This window comes from Nymphalis io, chromosome 15 (genome assembly GCF_905147045.1).
Source record: "Nymphalis io chromosome 15, ilAglIoxx1.1, whole genome shotgun sequence".
Lineage (NCBI taxonomy): Eukaryota > Metazoa > Arthropoda > Insecta > Lepidoptera > Nymphalidae > Nymphalis > Nymphalis io.
In genome coordinates this window covers 2,386,875-2,405,122 of record NC_065902.1, presented here as the reverse complement: position 1 = coordinate 2,405,122, position 18,248 = coordinate 2,386,875, and the positions used below count along the sequence as shown (strand labels likewise).

General features: G+C 30.0%; 1 protein-coding gene across 1 annotated transcript in view; it reads left to right on the top strand.

Annotated features, from left to right (window-relative positions):
• The first annotated feature begins 9,363 nt into the window (after positions 1-9,363).
• LOC126773606 (calmodulin-A-like) overlaps positions 9,364-18,248 on the top strand; it is a 61,320-nt gene continuing 52,435 nt past the window's right edge. Inside the window, exons 1-2 of the mRNA XM_050494586.1 lie at positions 9,364-9,484; positions 17,048-17,089. Coding sequence (XP_050350543.1) covers positions 9,395-9,484; positions 17,048-17,089 — 132 coding nt within the window. The 5' untranslated portion in view covers positions 9,364-9,394. The remainder of the gene's footprint in view (positions 9,485-17,047; positions 17,090-18,248) is intronic.

The window sequence follows — 18,248 nt, the reverse complement described above, 5'->3', positions numbered from 1 at the left end:
CACATGTGCGCCTAATTGGATAAGTTTTTGGAATTTTCTTTATAAAAACTTAGAATCGTAATAAGATCTTCAGAGAATTTTCAGTAAGGTTATTAAACTCATCAGATATTCTACCTCAAAACAGCAGTACTTGTTATTTTTGTGTTCCGGTTTGAAGGGTGAGTGAGCCAGTGTAATTACAGGGACAAGGGACATAACATTTTAGTTCCCAAGGTTGGTGGCGCATTGGTGATGTTAGCGATGGTTTACATTTCTTACATTGCCAAAGGCTATGGGCGTTGGTGACCACTTACCATCAGTTGGCCCATATGCTCGTCCGCCTTCCTATTCTATAAAAAATATTCATTTAATAATTGAATAAGTTATATATATAACTAACGAGATTAAACAGGTGTCTGAGTAAGCATATAAATGTCTGTGTGATATCTTAGAATAAGATTTTGACTTATAGTCGACCTCCTAACAAGAATGACTTTTGCTAGTCAAAGTTTGAATTCAATTAAAAATAATTATTTAAGACGTATGGAATGGTGGCAAGAATGCTAGCAGCATTTCCCCTTTGATTTTTAATACTCTGGGCGAAAAATGAACCAGCCTCCTGTCAACATTGCAGGCAATAAGATGGGGTATAGTTTTTTTGATATTTTTAAATAAATACCTATTTTCATGGCTCAGACTCGAACTAGAGTGGGTGGCAGAAATGTTTGCGCCGGCACTGGTACTTTCATAACCTTATCTAAACGATGAAACTAATACTGATCATACGTTTATAATTAAACAATAGTAAATAAAATGAATAAAGTTAAAACGTACGTACGTACGTAAAAAGTTTACCGATTTACTTTACCGATTTTGAACCGGAAATCTTTGGTTTCGATTTAAGTTGACAGCAAAAATTCAAAACAATCGATGTACCTTTTTAAAGTCGACCTCCTTTATAGACAAGCCTATTGTATCTTAACGATCACATCAACAACTGCTCTTACTTTTCTCTCGAACACGTTTCAGCACTTTGATGCATCTTAAGCTTACTCAAAGAATCTGAAATGGTTATTGTGATGCGCTTTTTATTAATGATCAAAAGAATACGAGTCTTTCTAGTCGTTTCTAAAATCATCATCATTTCAGAAAGCATGTCAACCGTGTTATGTATATAAATTATATATCGATGGCTAGTTTTCTCATTATAATTTAATAATAAGTTTTATATAGAATTGAAATTAATATTTAAAGATAAAAATATTTCAAATGAAAATCGATAACTTAATGAAAAAAACAAAAAATTTAAGGCACATCAATATGATTTTGCATATTCGAAACGTTTTTTATTTACTCTTATTTTTAATTTGTTTTATTGGTCTCCTTAAAGCTTGTCAATTGCTACCAAAAATAAAATCGGTTGGCAATAAGAGAAGAAAATGGTAGTGAATTGTTCAACTATATGTAAATAAATAATTATACCTCATATGTACCAATGTCCATTATAGTATCTACAGTAAATGTAGATTTCTGATTACCTTGTAGAGTTACTTTATTACTTTCTCTTATAAAACAATAAAAAGCATAGAAAAACGTAAAAAAAAAATATAGATGATATGTATATTTTTTCCTTTTTAATATAACAATACATATGCGAATATTAAAAAGAAACAATAAACTCCATGATTTTTGAAAATAGAACGTGATAAAATAAAAAAATGTACTTTAATAACGATGAATTTTCTTAAAAATTGTTTACTCGATATCAGTGTACTTTGAACTCTTTTCGTTTTCTCTTATATACAGTTAAATATATATAATATAATAATACCTAGGTAATGATTAAATTGAATTAAAATAACACGATAAGCAGCTCCATAGCGAAAGGTCTGCTTTTACTTTATTATATAATATTACGTTTATTTATTAGATCAGTAATTTAATAAATGGAACGCGAACAAAACTCGTACTTGTATTTGGCTAGGATATCTACTCGTATGTTTGGCCATTGTTTATATCACAGGGCTATTTTCAAAGCCGTGATAATATAATTTCATTAGTGGCATTACAGCAAAGAGCTTTTCTGTTAGGACAAATTTGAAACACACCGCAGAATACGATTGTGAAATTTCAGATAGAGATAAAAAACTTATTTTAATAATATTTTTAATATAATAATTATAGAGATTGTAATATTAAACTGTTTATTTAATTACAATCATATTGAATCGTAACTTTTACTCAAGATCAAAAAAGTATAAGTTTAAGTTAAGTATATGTTCACTTTTGAATCGTGATGTTACCGACAGATGTTATAGAATCTGAAAGATTTCTCTTTTCTTGAATGAAATATAAATTAAACTATTAACAATTTCTTTTGTATGCCCTGAATAGAAAAAGTAATTCCACGCTTTTTTATTATCTATATAATAATTATTGTATTGTGTAATTTAAAGCCTTTTGTATATTTTTTAATTCATATAAATTAGGCATACGGGACTAGTTACTAAAACAACCACGTGTTTTTAGAAATAGTTCGTATTTTTGTAAAATTAAAGTGTTTAGATTTTGTAATAGAGTCAAACGTCCAAGAAATCGATGAAACAAAGGCAATAACAAACTTTGGTTGGTTCTGAATTTCTGCGGATAGCATTATACATTATAGCATTATACGGAATGCAACAATTTAAACTTTTTAATTGCTGCAATAAAGTTTGTTTTAATGTAAAGAAGTTCCGTGTACATAAAGTACTACTACCCAAGTAGCTGTGTAACATAGTAAAATAAATATTTAAATACAACGCTACATACTAGTTAGAAATATAGTTCTTCTAAAAGGACAAAATATATTCTTAGAAATGCACAGTAAAATAATCATTGAAATTAAGTAAAAAATATCGATCCTTCTTATAATGAAGTTGGTTAAGAATATCTTTAAAATAAATTCATTTAGCCTTTAAAATAAAATATTACCATATTTTTTTAACTTTATTCATTGTTTACTATTGTTTAATTATAAACGTACGATCAATATTAGTTTCGTCGTATAGATAAGGTTATGAAAGAACCAGTGCTGGCGCAAACATTTGTGCCACCCACTCTAGTTCGAGTCTGAGCCATGACAATAGGTATTTATTTAAAAATATCAAAAAAATTATACCCCGTCTTATTACCTGCAATGTTGACAGGAGGCTGGTTCATTTTTCGCCCAGAGTATTGAAAATCAAAGTGGAAATGCTGCTAGCATTCTTGCCATCATTCCATGCGGTCATGATTTGTACAGTAACTATTTTTAACTTTATTTGTATTTATTTTAGGCTTCAATTGAAGTATAATATTATAAATACGTAATTATTATTATATTATCTTGGGACATTATTCACACACGGCCATCTGATCCCAAACTAAGCAGAGCTTGTATTGTGGAAACCAGGCAACTGATACAGTACATATACAACTTTTATTTTTTAAACATACTTACATAGCTAATTACATCCAGACTCAGGACAAACAAACATGTACATGCACATAAATGTCTGTCCTGGGTGAGAATTGAACCCACAACCTTCGGCGTGAAAGGCAAGTATCTACCAACCACGCCACCTGGCTCGTCAATCTGTCGTCAAACCGTAATTGTAATGTATTGCATGATAACCTCCAATCAATTGTCATTAAAATCGACCCAACCTGTAATATACTGTTCAATTATGAGTGCACTGTTCGTATGCTTACAGCTTAGACCAATACTGTTGTTTTGCTTGTAAATATCATTTAATATTATTGATTATTAAAATTTTAAATATGTTGTTCTAAGATAATAACTACATACAATATATAATTAAATAAAACTTACATTACAATTAAATCATTAATAGATTTCGTTTAAATTAAATTTAGAGGTATAATTTTAATGCAACGATTATTATCTTTATAACATATTAAAACGTTTTAGAAGCAAGAAAGCTTATTTTTATATAAAATAGGAAGGTGGTCGGGCAAATGGGCCATTTGATGGTAAATCTAAATCGCCCACAGAGATTAGCGCTATAAGAAGTATTATCATATTAGTATGGTGAGTGGGTGGTACCCACCCACACAGGCTTGCTCAAAACACAACAACCACGTAACACTTCTGCTACCTGTAATGATTATCACTTATTGTTACGTTACGTACCTTCTATACTGCTACAAAATAATATAAATACACATTATAACGTAGCTAAAATATTCAAGAATTGCTGTAGCTTTAATATTATATCATTGAACTGATGATAAAATATTTCCTCCATGTATGGGACACATTAATATTCATCTAATAATAACTTTATTTCAAAAACGATATTAACTATTGGAATTAAACTTAAGATAATTTAAATTATAGGCAGCAGCGCTAGACTTGTGAAGTGTTAAAAATCGACTTGTTATTACTATAATAATTTTATCGTTAATCCCGCATTATATTTACTGACATTTGAAGAGGTTTTCTGTAGTGATTTTCGTTTGTTCGACCATAATACTCTTTAGTACTACAATAATGTGGTAATGCTTATAAGAATGATATAAATTAAAGAATACATCCATCAAAACAATTTATCACCAAAAGTTGTTTTTTAATATCCCACGAATTACGTTGTTTACTATGTTTTTGTAGAATATTTATATGAAAAGAACTATGAAAACAGTCACTATACTTAGGCAATTTGTATATCTATATGCTTGGGTTTTCGTAATCCTTACTATTAATTTTTTTTTTATAGTATAGGAAGGCGGACGAGCATATGGGCCGCCTGATGGTAAGTGGTCACCAACGCTCTTAGACATTGGCATTGTAAGTAATGTCAACCATCGCTTACATATCCAATGCGCCATCAACCTTGGGAACTAAGATTTTATGTCCCTTGTGCCTGTAATTACACTGACTCACTCACCCTTCAAACCGGAACACAACAATATCAAGTACTGCTGTTTTGCGGTAGAATATCTGATGAAATTTGCTTGCACAAAGCCCTACCACCAGTAAAAGTTTAAAGATCATAGAACAAGGAACGCAAATCTAAATACTATTCATATTATTTTTTGAAGAAATGTTTATTTATAATACGACAAATCACTCAAAAATAATAAAAAAACTTAGTTAATGTGAACAAGAAATTCAATTTAAAAATTCAGTTTCAAGACTAAGCCTTTTATTCAAACACCACGGATATAAAGAGGAGAATACTACAAGAATCCACAAACAAAAAGAATGAAAAAAATATTAACGTTCAGCCTCTAATTTTGCCTAACTACTTCTGAATTTTAACGCAAACGAAATTTAATCTTGAGACCATTGTGTACAGTTCATTATCCCTTGGCAATGTAATTATAGCCCCAGGTTGATGTGACTGAGAGCTCTCGACTCCCGACTTTGTATGCTTCCTCTCGTAAAGTAGGAGGAACTCGACGTGAGGGCGCTTGAGGGTGTCAATTTGTTTTATTTTTCGGCTTTAAAAGGTTGAAAGACTATAATTTTAACACTCATTTTTCAGCTTTAGAGATATAATTTTTACTAATGTTTGAGAAATTCCCAGTTTGAGTAAGTCTATTCTTTTATATAACATAGGACGGGCAAATAAGTCATCTGATGGTAAGTCGTCACTGCTAATAGACATTGCTATAAGTGCTGTAAGATATATTAACAGTTACATCGCCTTACATCGCCAATGTGCCACCAACCTTTGGAACTAAAATGTAATGTCCCCAATGCCTGTAGTTAAATTGGCTAACTTTCCCTTTAAACCGAAACACAACAATACTAAGAACTGCTGTTTGGAGGTAGAATATGTGATGAGTGGGTGGCTACCTGAACAAATTGCTACCACCAAGTAAAACTAAAAAGTATTTGTTGCGTCTTTACTACTAACAGCCATTGACATCCATTATAGACATTTTACCCCCAAAAAATATATAAATAAATTCTTAAACTAGCGACGCACCAACAAACACGGGATATTTGGGATCTGGGTATGATGTAATGTCCCTTATACTTGTAATTACAATGACTTACCATTTTAATTAGAACAAAGCGAAGCAATAAAATAGCTGGACACTGAATGAGCCTGCTCGAAGTACCATCGACCGGTACAATTTGAGTTCGCTTAATACAGTCAGTAGTGTAATTAGTTATTTTATATTTCATCCAAATTCATTTTTTGAAGTGAAAACTTATATAGGCGCGTTGCGCAGGTTCGTGTGATGTTTTGGTGAAGTGGATAGACTAATGGCTTCGCGTCATTGACATACTAATATTAATATAATGAAATCGTTGAAATTACAAATTAAATTATTTGTAATTTCAACGGTATTGTGGAAATCAATGATAATAATAATGATGATTAAACTTGTGTAAATGCTAACAGTATATACAAATAACATAAGTGTGTTTTAAATATTATTTATTGAAATTAAACTGTATTCATATTTTGTACCGAGTTTGCGACATACTGTTTAATTTGATGAATGAAAAAATGTAGTTTTTTTCGAATTGTCTTGTTGCTGTTGGCCCAAATGGGGAAGAGCTATATAATAAAAAGGGATATAATTATTACTTGGAGTGCCAATAGATGTGGAAATTAGACAATATATTTAACAGTTTCAAGTTTTGACTTCGGCAGTTCCCTATGACTGTCTGCTTTATATATATATTTTTGAAAACTACCTATATTGTTTTTATCGATATTAATTATTTTAAAATAGTTCCTTTATAGCCGTGAGTGAATTATAGTTTTATTATGTCACATGGGGAGGAGGAGCCTATGACTTTTTCTGTACCTGATAACGTGTATACAATTTTCCATGATAATCGGCTGAGTAGTCAAGACGTGAAAACATAACAAACAAACATGCTGACTTTCACATTCATATTATAAATAAAAATTTTATAAAGGCGAATATTTAATACTCACCGATTTCTCTCTTTCTGTCATCTGTAATTCGACATTTGAAAGATGAGGCTTTGAGCAATATACACTCGCTATATATAGGGTAGGATTCGCATTTTGTCTTTGTTTATTATCTCTTCGGTTTCTCAAAATCATGTAAAATGTTTGTCTATTTCGTACAACCATCAAATGTTGTTACAGATGTCTGTCAAAGTAGAACCTTATTAACGCTCGCGGTCTTGTAAGCTGTCACAGAGCCTTTCGTAGCGTCCATTAGTGAAGTTTGAAGGTAATTGAAAAGAGAAAACTGTCAGTCTCACTTGTGTCCTCTAAACATCCAAGTTTCAGAGTGTTTACTCTCTTAATTGAGGTTTTGAGTGCCTGTATGAAATCAAAACCAAAAGCAACAGTAAATTGACGATTCTTCTAATTATGTGACTTTAACAAAAGTAGTTAAACCTTTTGTTTTTGTTCGTACTTTCAAGATCTGTTCGTGTTTATATAACAACTTTGTTCTTTGTGTTTAGTCATTTAGTTTTTTCTTTCATTATCAGTGCAGTTTGGTTGAATACTAACCACTGAACAATTGTTGCCAAAAATCGACCCTTTTTACTGTTCTGTCCACTTAAAATTGTGTAACCCATTTTTCATTTGTATGCTTCAAATATGTAGAATACGTATTAAAAAATAATAATCATATGAGTCACTGGTGGCAGGGCTTTGTGAAGGTTCATCCGTGTAAATACCGCCATTTCAGCGGTTATTGTACGCCTGCAGAATCAATACTTTGTACTGTTCCGGTTTAATAGTTTATTAAGCCAGTGTACAAAGGACATAACATCTAAAATGCCTTGTTAATGAATCGTTAGCGTATAGAATGGTTTATTTGGTTGTTCAGTTGTCAGTTTGTCTATTTGTTCATCTGCATTCCTCCGTTAATTACAGAATATGTACGGTTGCTAATCCAAGGACCAATGCTATTACCATCTTAAGTTTTATTTCACTTTTTTTTAATTACGGCATTAGCACCCAAAGACAAAACGTCTCGTTCGACAACTATAATTGGTGTCTTTGTTTTTTTAATCTTGACGTTGAAATATATATACTGTCATGTATCTGAAGTAATATTATTAATGTGAACGTGAGTTCGTTTATTTGTTTGTTATATTTTACGTCTTAGTTACTCAACCGATCATCATGACATTTTGCATATATGTCAGGATTATAAAAAATACATAGGGTTTTTAACACCTGCCATCCCCTTACACACATTCGCTGGCGAAGCTGCGGGCGGAAATTATCATAGAAATCTCATAAATTCATTCTTCAAATAAGTCTTCAAAAAATTTGTCGTAAAAAAAGTTGTTCAGAGTAAATTCTATTTATTTATCATCATATTATTTATTATATATAATATAGTCTCATAAATTCGTGTTTTCAAAAAACAAATAATTGAAGATTCCATTTCTTGTGGCTAGTTAGCGGATAGCTACTTTCAGACACCAATCTACACCGGACTAGCGTCGTGGAATAAACTCCTAATCTTCTCCCCAAGGGAGAAGAGACCTTAGCTCAACAATGTGGCATTTATAGTCTGTTACTTTATTTTTACTTTAAGAAATGTAATTCTACTCAAAATAAATAATCGTGTGTTTTTTATTTGTTTTTATTATAAGGTTGAAAATAAATAATTATTATAAAGAACACCACTCTGCTTTCGTCGAGATCATTTCATCGTAAACTTTAAAGTAAACAATTTTATTCCTTATTTATTTTATTTACATTCAAGGTATATCATTTCTTGTGCGATTCATATTTTGCATCTGTTTGGATACCTAAGATAACATTTACTTTGTAATTGCGATGTCGGATTACTTTTTAAATGGTGTCTTGGTGATATGTAAATGAAGGATTAAATGTAACATTTATGTAAATATTTCGATATTTATTATCAGCTTATGATTTTCGTCTTAATGTCATGAGTGAATAAGGCTTAAAATAAATTAGCAAACTAAAGTATATTTGGTTGTGTGCTTGGTTAGCTAATAAGGCTTATAAAGCTGCACATCTCAACACTGCATATTCTACATTCCAAAAAATAATTAATATTTACACGCATAATATACTTAAACTACAACTAAATAAAAATTCAAGTTAAATAAAAGCTTGTAACAATACTTCAAAATCCAATGTAAAGACTTCAAGTAGTAAAATGGGCTTAAAAGATTTTTTTTTGTCTAATAACGTCGAATCACCTTTATTTATTAATTCAAAAATACATTATTACAGATAAATTAAATAAAAAAACGATTATCATTTTTTACAAAAAAAGAAACAACGAACGAAGGCAATAATTTTTAATAAATATTAAGTGATAAATTAAATTGAAAAATATTATTGTAAGTCAATTTAAAAAATCTTGACTGTTATCAAAATAAGTTTACCGTCAAAGTGTTCGTGATTAGTGTCTTCGAGTGAATTAAAAAGGTTTCAAGATGGCTTTTGCAGCGGCGCGTATGATCCTAAAGGATAAGAGAAGGAAGGCATCAAAAGAAGATTTTAGAGATCCAAGAAATAGGAGCAAGGTATTATTCTTACATTTTTACCACTGATATGCACTTACAACAATGTTTAAATATATACATGTGATTTCTCTCTGTCTATGTTACCCAGACCGAACACATAGACAGAGATAAATATACTACTTATAAGCTTAATATCGCACTCATTTGTGTGAATTAAGATTTTGATGTAATTTTATTTATATTGACTTATTTTTACTGAAACCGGAATGCTTTGTCCCTCTATAGCTAGCCAAGAACTTATTAATTAGACGGAGATAAAAATAACATTTTAGTTGTAATATATTTAACATACATGTAAGTATTAAGAATTTATTTGTATATTTATCGCCTTAATATGTAGATTGAAGTAAGCTGTATTTTTTGTACATAAACGAACAATGCTTATCAATAGGTACAAAATATGTATTTTATTTTGTTTCGTTGATGTGATTTAATAAATACCAAAACGAAAGCAATTAACGAATAAAATTCTACGAATATTTATATTAATTATAATTTTTGGTAAGAATTGTTACCTAAGCCTAAATAAACTGTTTTATGTAATTAATATTTTCAAATATACACGCAACGGTATACTTTTATAGATCCAGATAATGTTTTATTGAGTTTTCATGTTTATTATACATTAAAAAATATATTGGAAGTGATTATTTTTTATTAAATAGATTGTATATGTTTCCGTCATTTACTAAATTTCTATTTTGACAGAATGGCAGATACATTTTTATTGTTTAATTCTTTTCCTTTGGAAGAGACAAAGGTATTGTGTAATACTGCCTACTGTGATCACAGATCACAAAGTTACGAATGTCAATTAAAAATTAGAGGATAAATGTTTGTCTAATTTGAAAAAAATATTTCCTTTTAAATGTTTTTATAATAATATTTCTTCGTAATTGTGACAAATATTAGTTTATAAAAAAAATATTTACCAATTATTTATAATAAATCGGTATACTGTTACGTGTATGGCGAAAATTATAGATTTCAGAACCAGAACAATTACTTATTTTCTTCTATTAATAATATTTATAAATCGATATAGTTGCTTATCGAGGAAGATTAATAAATCATTATTTAATTAAATTTTAATAATTTATTATTAATGATTGTTATCGTAGAATAATGTCGGATCCACTAGTCCGTAATTTTATAAACACCACCTAAAAGTTTTAATATAATTACTGACTGATGGACGTAACCTTTAAATTTTTACTCATAATTAAATAATGGAAGAAAACTGTGTGTCATTAGAGGAAATTAAAAAAGCTCGTAAAATATTTATATACACTCAACGCTCAAACAAGTTCCTCATAAAAAAAGATTGAATTTATTAAATTATTAAGAAACTCGTCTTTGGTCTGCAATTTTTCTTATATTAACTAGAAATGTTGCTTATATACTTATAAATAGCACATGTGTTTCCACTTTGTAGCTATTTTTATTTCTCGTCCAAATGAAATAAATCGCCTCATAAATTAAGCTGTTTTGTACAATCAATACACGAAAAAGTTTCAGTAGAATCAATGCTAAAATAAATTCTATTGTAATTGAAATAAAGCATAATTTAGAGTAGTTCATTAGTTCAGTTCGTTCGGAAATTTCTCATTAGGGCACGTCAAGTCAAAGTTAGCGGGAATTTTTCACACCGCGAAGTAATTTGTAACGCATTTTATTTTTATTTTAAACCGATTATATAAGAATTGAGTCTCAATTTCTTTGATAGCTTAAAATTAATGTACATTTTTGAAAACGAAGCAAAATAATTCTTTGGAAAAGTCGATATATGTAATTTCATTATAAAAGTTTTAATATGGATATTAATTTTATATAAGTAAGGAGCAGCAGAAAATACATTTGCTGTCAGAAGTTGTTATACTATTGCTGATAGGTGACAGTCCAAGGTACCAATCAGTTTTTTTATGCAAGCAATCTTTTTTAAACCTAGTTTTTAGTCAATCAAGAGTGATTCATAACCACTAATAAAAGAAAAAACTTTTGTTCCGACCAATGAAAATGGTGTATAATTTGCATATAAATATAACATGTGTTTTCAACATCCTATCGATGAATGAAAATGCTATATACAAATAAACAGCTCCTCGAACTTTGCTATCGTTACCAATTTATATAAGTGTGATAGCATCCAATGATTTTCCGCCGATCTGGGTAACACGAAGATCGTTATGAGACTAACGAGGTACATTTAATGAGTTACTAGTTCACATGTTACTTACGGAATATGGAGCTAGCGATTATAATGTCTCGGCAATGAAGTTTTGAATGTTTATGGAAATTTGTTATCCTCAAAGAAGTTAAATTGACGTGTGATGAATTAAAATATCGTAATTAAGTTTTCATTTAATTAAATATTCATAATGAAAGCCGTTTTCATTTTTAAAATAAACTAGCTACCCAAAATTACTTCGTACGTGTAGAATAAGGATCTACGTAGAATGAAAGATATTATACGTAAGTAATATTTTATATCATATTATAATAACGATGTCAAAACACCCTTTTTATTTATCTAAAACAATATAAATTTAGTATTAAAAAATAAAGTTAAAAATTACATTACACGTAACCCACGTTAAAATTAATTATTTTTTTTTTAAATCTAAAAATAGCTTCTTCATACTAAATTTCAATTATATTATACAACCGACATCATATCAGGACGAACTATTTTTAATCTGTGCATATTTCCTGCGTCATGGTAACTGCCGGAAGTGCGGGCCACGGCCATCGGAAATTGGTTTACACGTCGCAACACTGTCTGTGTACACGGTGGCCGTATAAAATATAAGTATTTATCATGAAATAACTTCCTGCTACGTGCGTAAACATCTTTGATGGTAAAAAATTATAATTACATCTTGGCCTATATTAAATATGTTATTTGTCATTCGGATTTTAATATAGTTTGTTACATAAAAAGGGAAAACTAAATAAAATATCGTAAATATATTCATATACTATATTTATTTTCGTATAGTACATTATCTAAAGATAGGATTCTGTTTGATCAAGAACACAGAATAATGTTTTTTTTCCGATAGATACCTTAACTTTTTTATATTTACTCGTAATGTGACATAGATTATTGAGATATTTTTTAAACTGAAGTCAGAGCACGTCTTTAGACTATCCGGTCTTTCTATTTAACTTCGTGTTGTATAGACGGAACAATAACTGAGCATGATGACCGTCGTCTCGCGGGATTGTGATGAATGAGCTATGTATGAAAGTTTGGAATGAATTCTCTTATTGATTTATGTAGTTTTAAAATAGAACAAAATATTTAATACTTATAAATATCTACTAACCTACTTATTGTTTTAAATATATACGAAATAGAAATATGATCGTTGGAATGAAAATGTTGTACTTGATTTATTATATTCTGCTGCTCATCATCAGGAAACCATCGTGGATTCGAATCTTAGGTGGTCACTACTTAATGAGGTTTTATATTAAGATATACTTAGTATCAGTTCGGAGTTAGGAAGTTGGCAGTGGCAGCGTTACACTCCAATAGATTTAAAGGATAGTAGTTGAATAGTAAGTATGTTGGCAGCGTATTGGCTTATAATCAATTGTGATAAGGTGGCAATTAGAGGCACTATGACTCGCTGGTTCGAAGCATTTCTATTGAACACAAATCAGTTATAAGTACTAACAAGTTAGAAGTGGCACAAGTGATTAATTCATTTATGAAAGGGTTAGAAAGTGCTCACTATTGCTCTCTCACTCAGACGGAACTTAATAATATAATGAAACGTAAATGTCAAAAAAAAAAAATAGTGAACAATGAGAACAATGTAATGGTATGGCATTCGGAATGGAAATGAATATTCACTCGAGTGAACGTCCTTCAGAGTGAATGAGTTTGGTATCACATTGATGAAACCGAATATAGAAATTAATTGGGACAAAATTATTTGTAAAATAGATAGGCGGACGGGCAAATGGGCCACCTGATAGTAAATGGACGTTGGCACTGTAAAAAATATTAATCATTCCTTACGTCGTCAATGCGTCACTAAAATTGCGACTAAGATTGTATCTCTCTTGTGCGTGTTACACTTGCTCGTTGACCCTTCAAACTAGAGCACAACAATACTAAGTATTGCTGTTTAGGATGTGATTAAATTATTGGTATTAATAATAATGGCAATTTTTCATACAATTTGTATGATTTTTGAGAAAATAAATATAATAACATATTGTTAATTGATAAGTACATATGATTAATTTAAAATTTAATCATAATCACTAGCCTCACTCGATTCGCCTATTGAAAAATCAGCGGTACGCATTTGTCAAATATCATAAATGTGATTGCATTTTTTTGTGTCCTTGAGCTAAAATGAAGAACAATTTAAACTGAACTATGATGACTTAAGAATCACTATAAAATAAAAATTCGTAATAGCCTTTCTATGTGTGTGACATTAACCGAATTTCAAGTTGATAAGCAGTCTTATATATAAAAAAATTATATTGTGTTATATTTGTATGTATTTTATTTTAATGTACGAAAGTATAAAATATTTTATAATTTATTAATCTTTTAATGTAATATTAAACCACAAGAGAATTTGTTCACGTTTGAATGCCTCATTGACTTGAAAGTTTCCGAACGAATTTCGAACGAACTGAACTGAACATAAGACATAAATATAAATATATTATTATTATAATATCGTTCTAGTAATTAATTATATTAACTAAGTAACTAATAAGTAAATTATACTTTTATATTATTAAGCCGAGATGTCCCAGTGGTAAGATCGCGTGAATCACAAATTAAGCACATGAAAATTCAGTGGTGCTTGCCCGGGCTTGAACCCTGATCATCGGTTAAGATTCACGCGCTCCTACCACTGTGCCATCTCGGCTTTTTGTCACTTTGTATGTCACTCGTGAAATACATATATGAAGACGACTTAAACCATACGCTATTATATCTTTTGAATATTCTGTATGATATTGTAGTCAGTATTGTATATCACATTTTGACATTTCATGATCGTGTTCTGTAGTGAGTTTCGAAGTTGCTCTTGCAGAATAGCTCTACTGAAAACTGTTCGCAAGAGATCGTTTTTCTAGCGATAAGATTGCCATTTTAATGTATAACACACTTTATTTTTTGCGGTTTATGTACAAAATATGAAAATCATTAATTTAATTACTTGAGTTGACGGAGTGGAATGCTATCAAGAATGCCAGCAGCATCTTCCATTTCCATTAAATCGCGCTTTCGGTTTTCTAGAAAATACAATAACAAAACTAGCTTTAAGTCAATTGATATTAAAATTTGTAATATTTGTATATTTCGATATATAATATATAGATCAAGGCATACTTCACTAACTTTCCCTAAAGAAAATAATATATGTCGATAATATATGAAGGAAATAAATAAGAATCTTATAAAAGAGGCTTCCGGGGTCGGTGAAGGAAATCTCGAAGGTTGGAGTTTTGTGTGACTTAAGCTTTCGAAATCCGATTCAGATTTATTCGTGCCTTATCGAAAATAATGTTATATTTTTATGAAAATATCTGCGAAATATATCGAAGTCACATAATTTAAATTATGTTTACATTTTGTTGCTAAAATATTCTAATGCACATAGCATTGGAGTGTAAATCCTTGAACTATATGTTTTCAATAAAGTGTTAATTCTCAACATTTCTGTATTCTTTTTTAATATTAGAATTTTTCAAGTATTTTTCAGGTTGCTGCTAAACTCTTAAAACTCGATGACAATAATTAAGGTTACATCTGCGGTGTTATCAGCCGTAACATTCACAATACAAAATTGCGGGCACTTATTTGTTGTAAATAATCGATGTTGTTAGTCTTGGCAAATGCTTTGTATGTTATAACTGCTTATGTAAGTGTGACTGTCTTTATAGCATCCCAGAAAGCTTCAGCTCCAAACACGAATATATCGGACGATATTTTACTCTCAATGCCTTTTGATACTGGTTTATGTAAGTGTGTAGGTGAATCTTCATCGATGAATTATTTTATAGCTTCTTCAAAAGCAATTCAAGTACTCTTTACATTTCATTCGTAGTTATTTAAATTTAATTTATTAGTACATGTTATTGTAAAGAGTTACTTGTATTTGAAAGTATCCACTTCGCTTCTAGCGACTTAACTGAATATTTACTCACTTTGAAATCTATTTGTATACTTACACGAGATATTAATGCTTGCATTTATAAATATTTGTTGTATTTTGAAGTTGTATTTGAATCAACTAACTTATTATGTTTAATAATTATTTCGTTTTCAAATATAGCTTCAAATATATTTGCATATAAGCATTTGATAACTGTTCTATGTGTACCAGACCAATGAGGCTGATATGCTGCACAATTATTTCTTCTTTTCGATCTCAGCACCTTATTGCACATTCAACACTATCACGGTAAAATGGTCACAAATTTGTAAATGTAGCACGAATTTCTAATTATACATTTTTAACTGTCCGGTCTAATGCTTGACTGCAATGTTTATCACACTGAGTTATTAGGTAATAAACTAGTTCAATATCAATGGAGACCAATCCAGCTCTTAGAATTATAAATAGCAATTAATAGAAAGCTCGGTCTTTGAATATAGCTTGTGATATCTATCAAAAATATTAAAGAATCAAATTTGAATGCTCAAATACTTTAAAAATCATTAAATTTACAGCCGTGGAAGTTTATTCGAGGAAAAATGACATGCACTAATATTTTGATACCTCAGCTTATTTCAGTAGTGGAAAAAATGGATATGTTATAAATTATCGGACAAATGTATTAAAGATTAGATACAGAAGACTTAAAAACGCGTAAGTAATAAGATGAGAACAAAAAAAATTGAACAACAAAGCAGATGAGACCTAGTTTGTTTATAATAAAATGTACAAACGAATAGCATAAAAATTCAGTTAACATTTTTTATTTGTTATTTCTGTAAAACAGCTATTTAAAGTTGCAGCGCATCGCAGTTGAAAAATATATTCGCGTTCAAGCAGATGGTTATAATTAATCAATCGACAAAAATCGTTTAAAAGCTGCGGTGCTATATAATTCTTCAAAAAATTATTTTTAAAATATGTAAATTTATAAAAAATATTAAGTTTTGAGAAAATTAGGCTTTTAATTTAAAATCTTTGCGAAATTTGTCAAGCTGTGAAACTGAATGACGCTAGATATCAAACTATCGTAAACGTTCAACCTCATATTTCATCTTACAGTAAATCCTGTTATCGAACGTCGTTTAAAATTTTATACGATGGCTCGAAATTAAATCGATGTCGAGGAAAATACCTGAATAGCTAAAAACTTATTCAATACGTAATGAGTTTTAGAATCTTGCGATCTAAGACTTCGGAAGGTTACTTTATCTAAAGGTGATTTTCAAGGACATATTAATTTTAGGATGAATATTTGTGACCGTATTATTGTGCAACCGTAAATTAGTACAGCATGTCAATCTTCTGGTCATGTAAACTGCTAAGTGTGCTTGGTGTATAGGACCGATCTTTCTTCTTGCAGGCCCGGAGCGCTAGCACCAGTAGCTTTAGGAGTGTAAGTCAGGTAATGACAGTAAATATGCTTGATCACGCCTGGCCATTTACATTGATGATTTTAATTATGTCGGTTGTTTTGGTCGGCAATGATTTTAATCTTTAATAGACTCATTGATTTCACCATTTTAATCAACATCTAGTTTTAGAACATGACAAAAATTTTATTTTGTATTTTTGAAACATTTGCTCGTTTTGAAAGATATTTTTTAATAAAGATAGATCATGAATCATTGCCAAATGTTCTGTCACGAGTCATTGGCTTATTTTTCAGTAGTTTGAGTAGCAGTAGACGCATCATATTCATCTGCTGTAGACAAACCAACATTACGAAGGTAAGCTACAAGTACAATACATACAACATACACTCAATACATACATTCAATTATACATTGTATAACTATATATAACTTCTTAATATAATAAAAATAATAATTGTCAAGAGCTTTGTGACTATTGATTTATCATTTAAAAATTGACAAAGTATATAATTTAAAGTATATCAATGGTTTTAACGATTTAACTTTTTTTTAAATCGTTTTACGTGTGTTTTATCTTTTAAAATCGTATAAATATTTCAAAAGCTTCGTGAATAAGTTGAACTCTTGAAAATAGTCTTGATTTGTCTCATCTTCGCAAAATGTTTAAGTATTTTTTACTAATTTTTGTATGGTGTTTATATTGTCAGTATATGTGCAAAAAATAAAATAGAATTATCCGTCTGTTTTAAAGAAGAGCTAACCTAAGGCTTACATACACATTTGTTTAGCGTTTTTTTATAGGAAGGCGGACGAGCATATGGGCCACCTGATGGTAAGTGGTCACCAACGCCCTTAGACATTGGCCTTGTAAGAAATGTCAACCTTCGCTTACATAGCCAATGCGTCACCAACCTTGAGAACTAAGATTTTATGTCCCTTGTGCCTGTAATTACACTGGCTCACTTCTCCCTTCAAATCGGAACACAACAATATCAAGTACTGCTGTTTTGCGGTTAAATATCTGATGAGTGGGTGGTACCTATCCAGACGAGCTTGAACAAAGCCAGCCAAACTAGCACCAGTTACCGTTAATTCATACACATTCAGTAATTATAATTACTACGAATTGTTTTCTCCTTAATATAATAAAAAGCGGTATTTTGCTTCCTTGATTATTATGAAATTTTA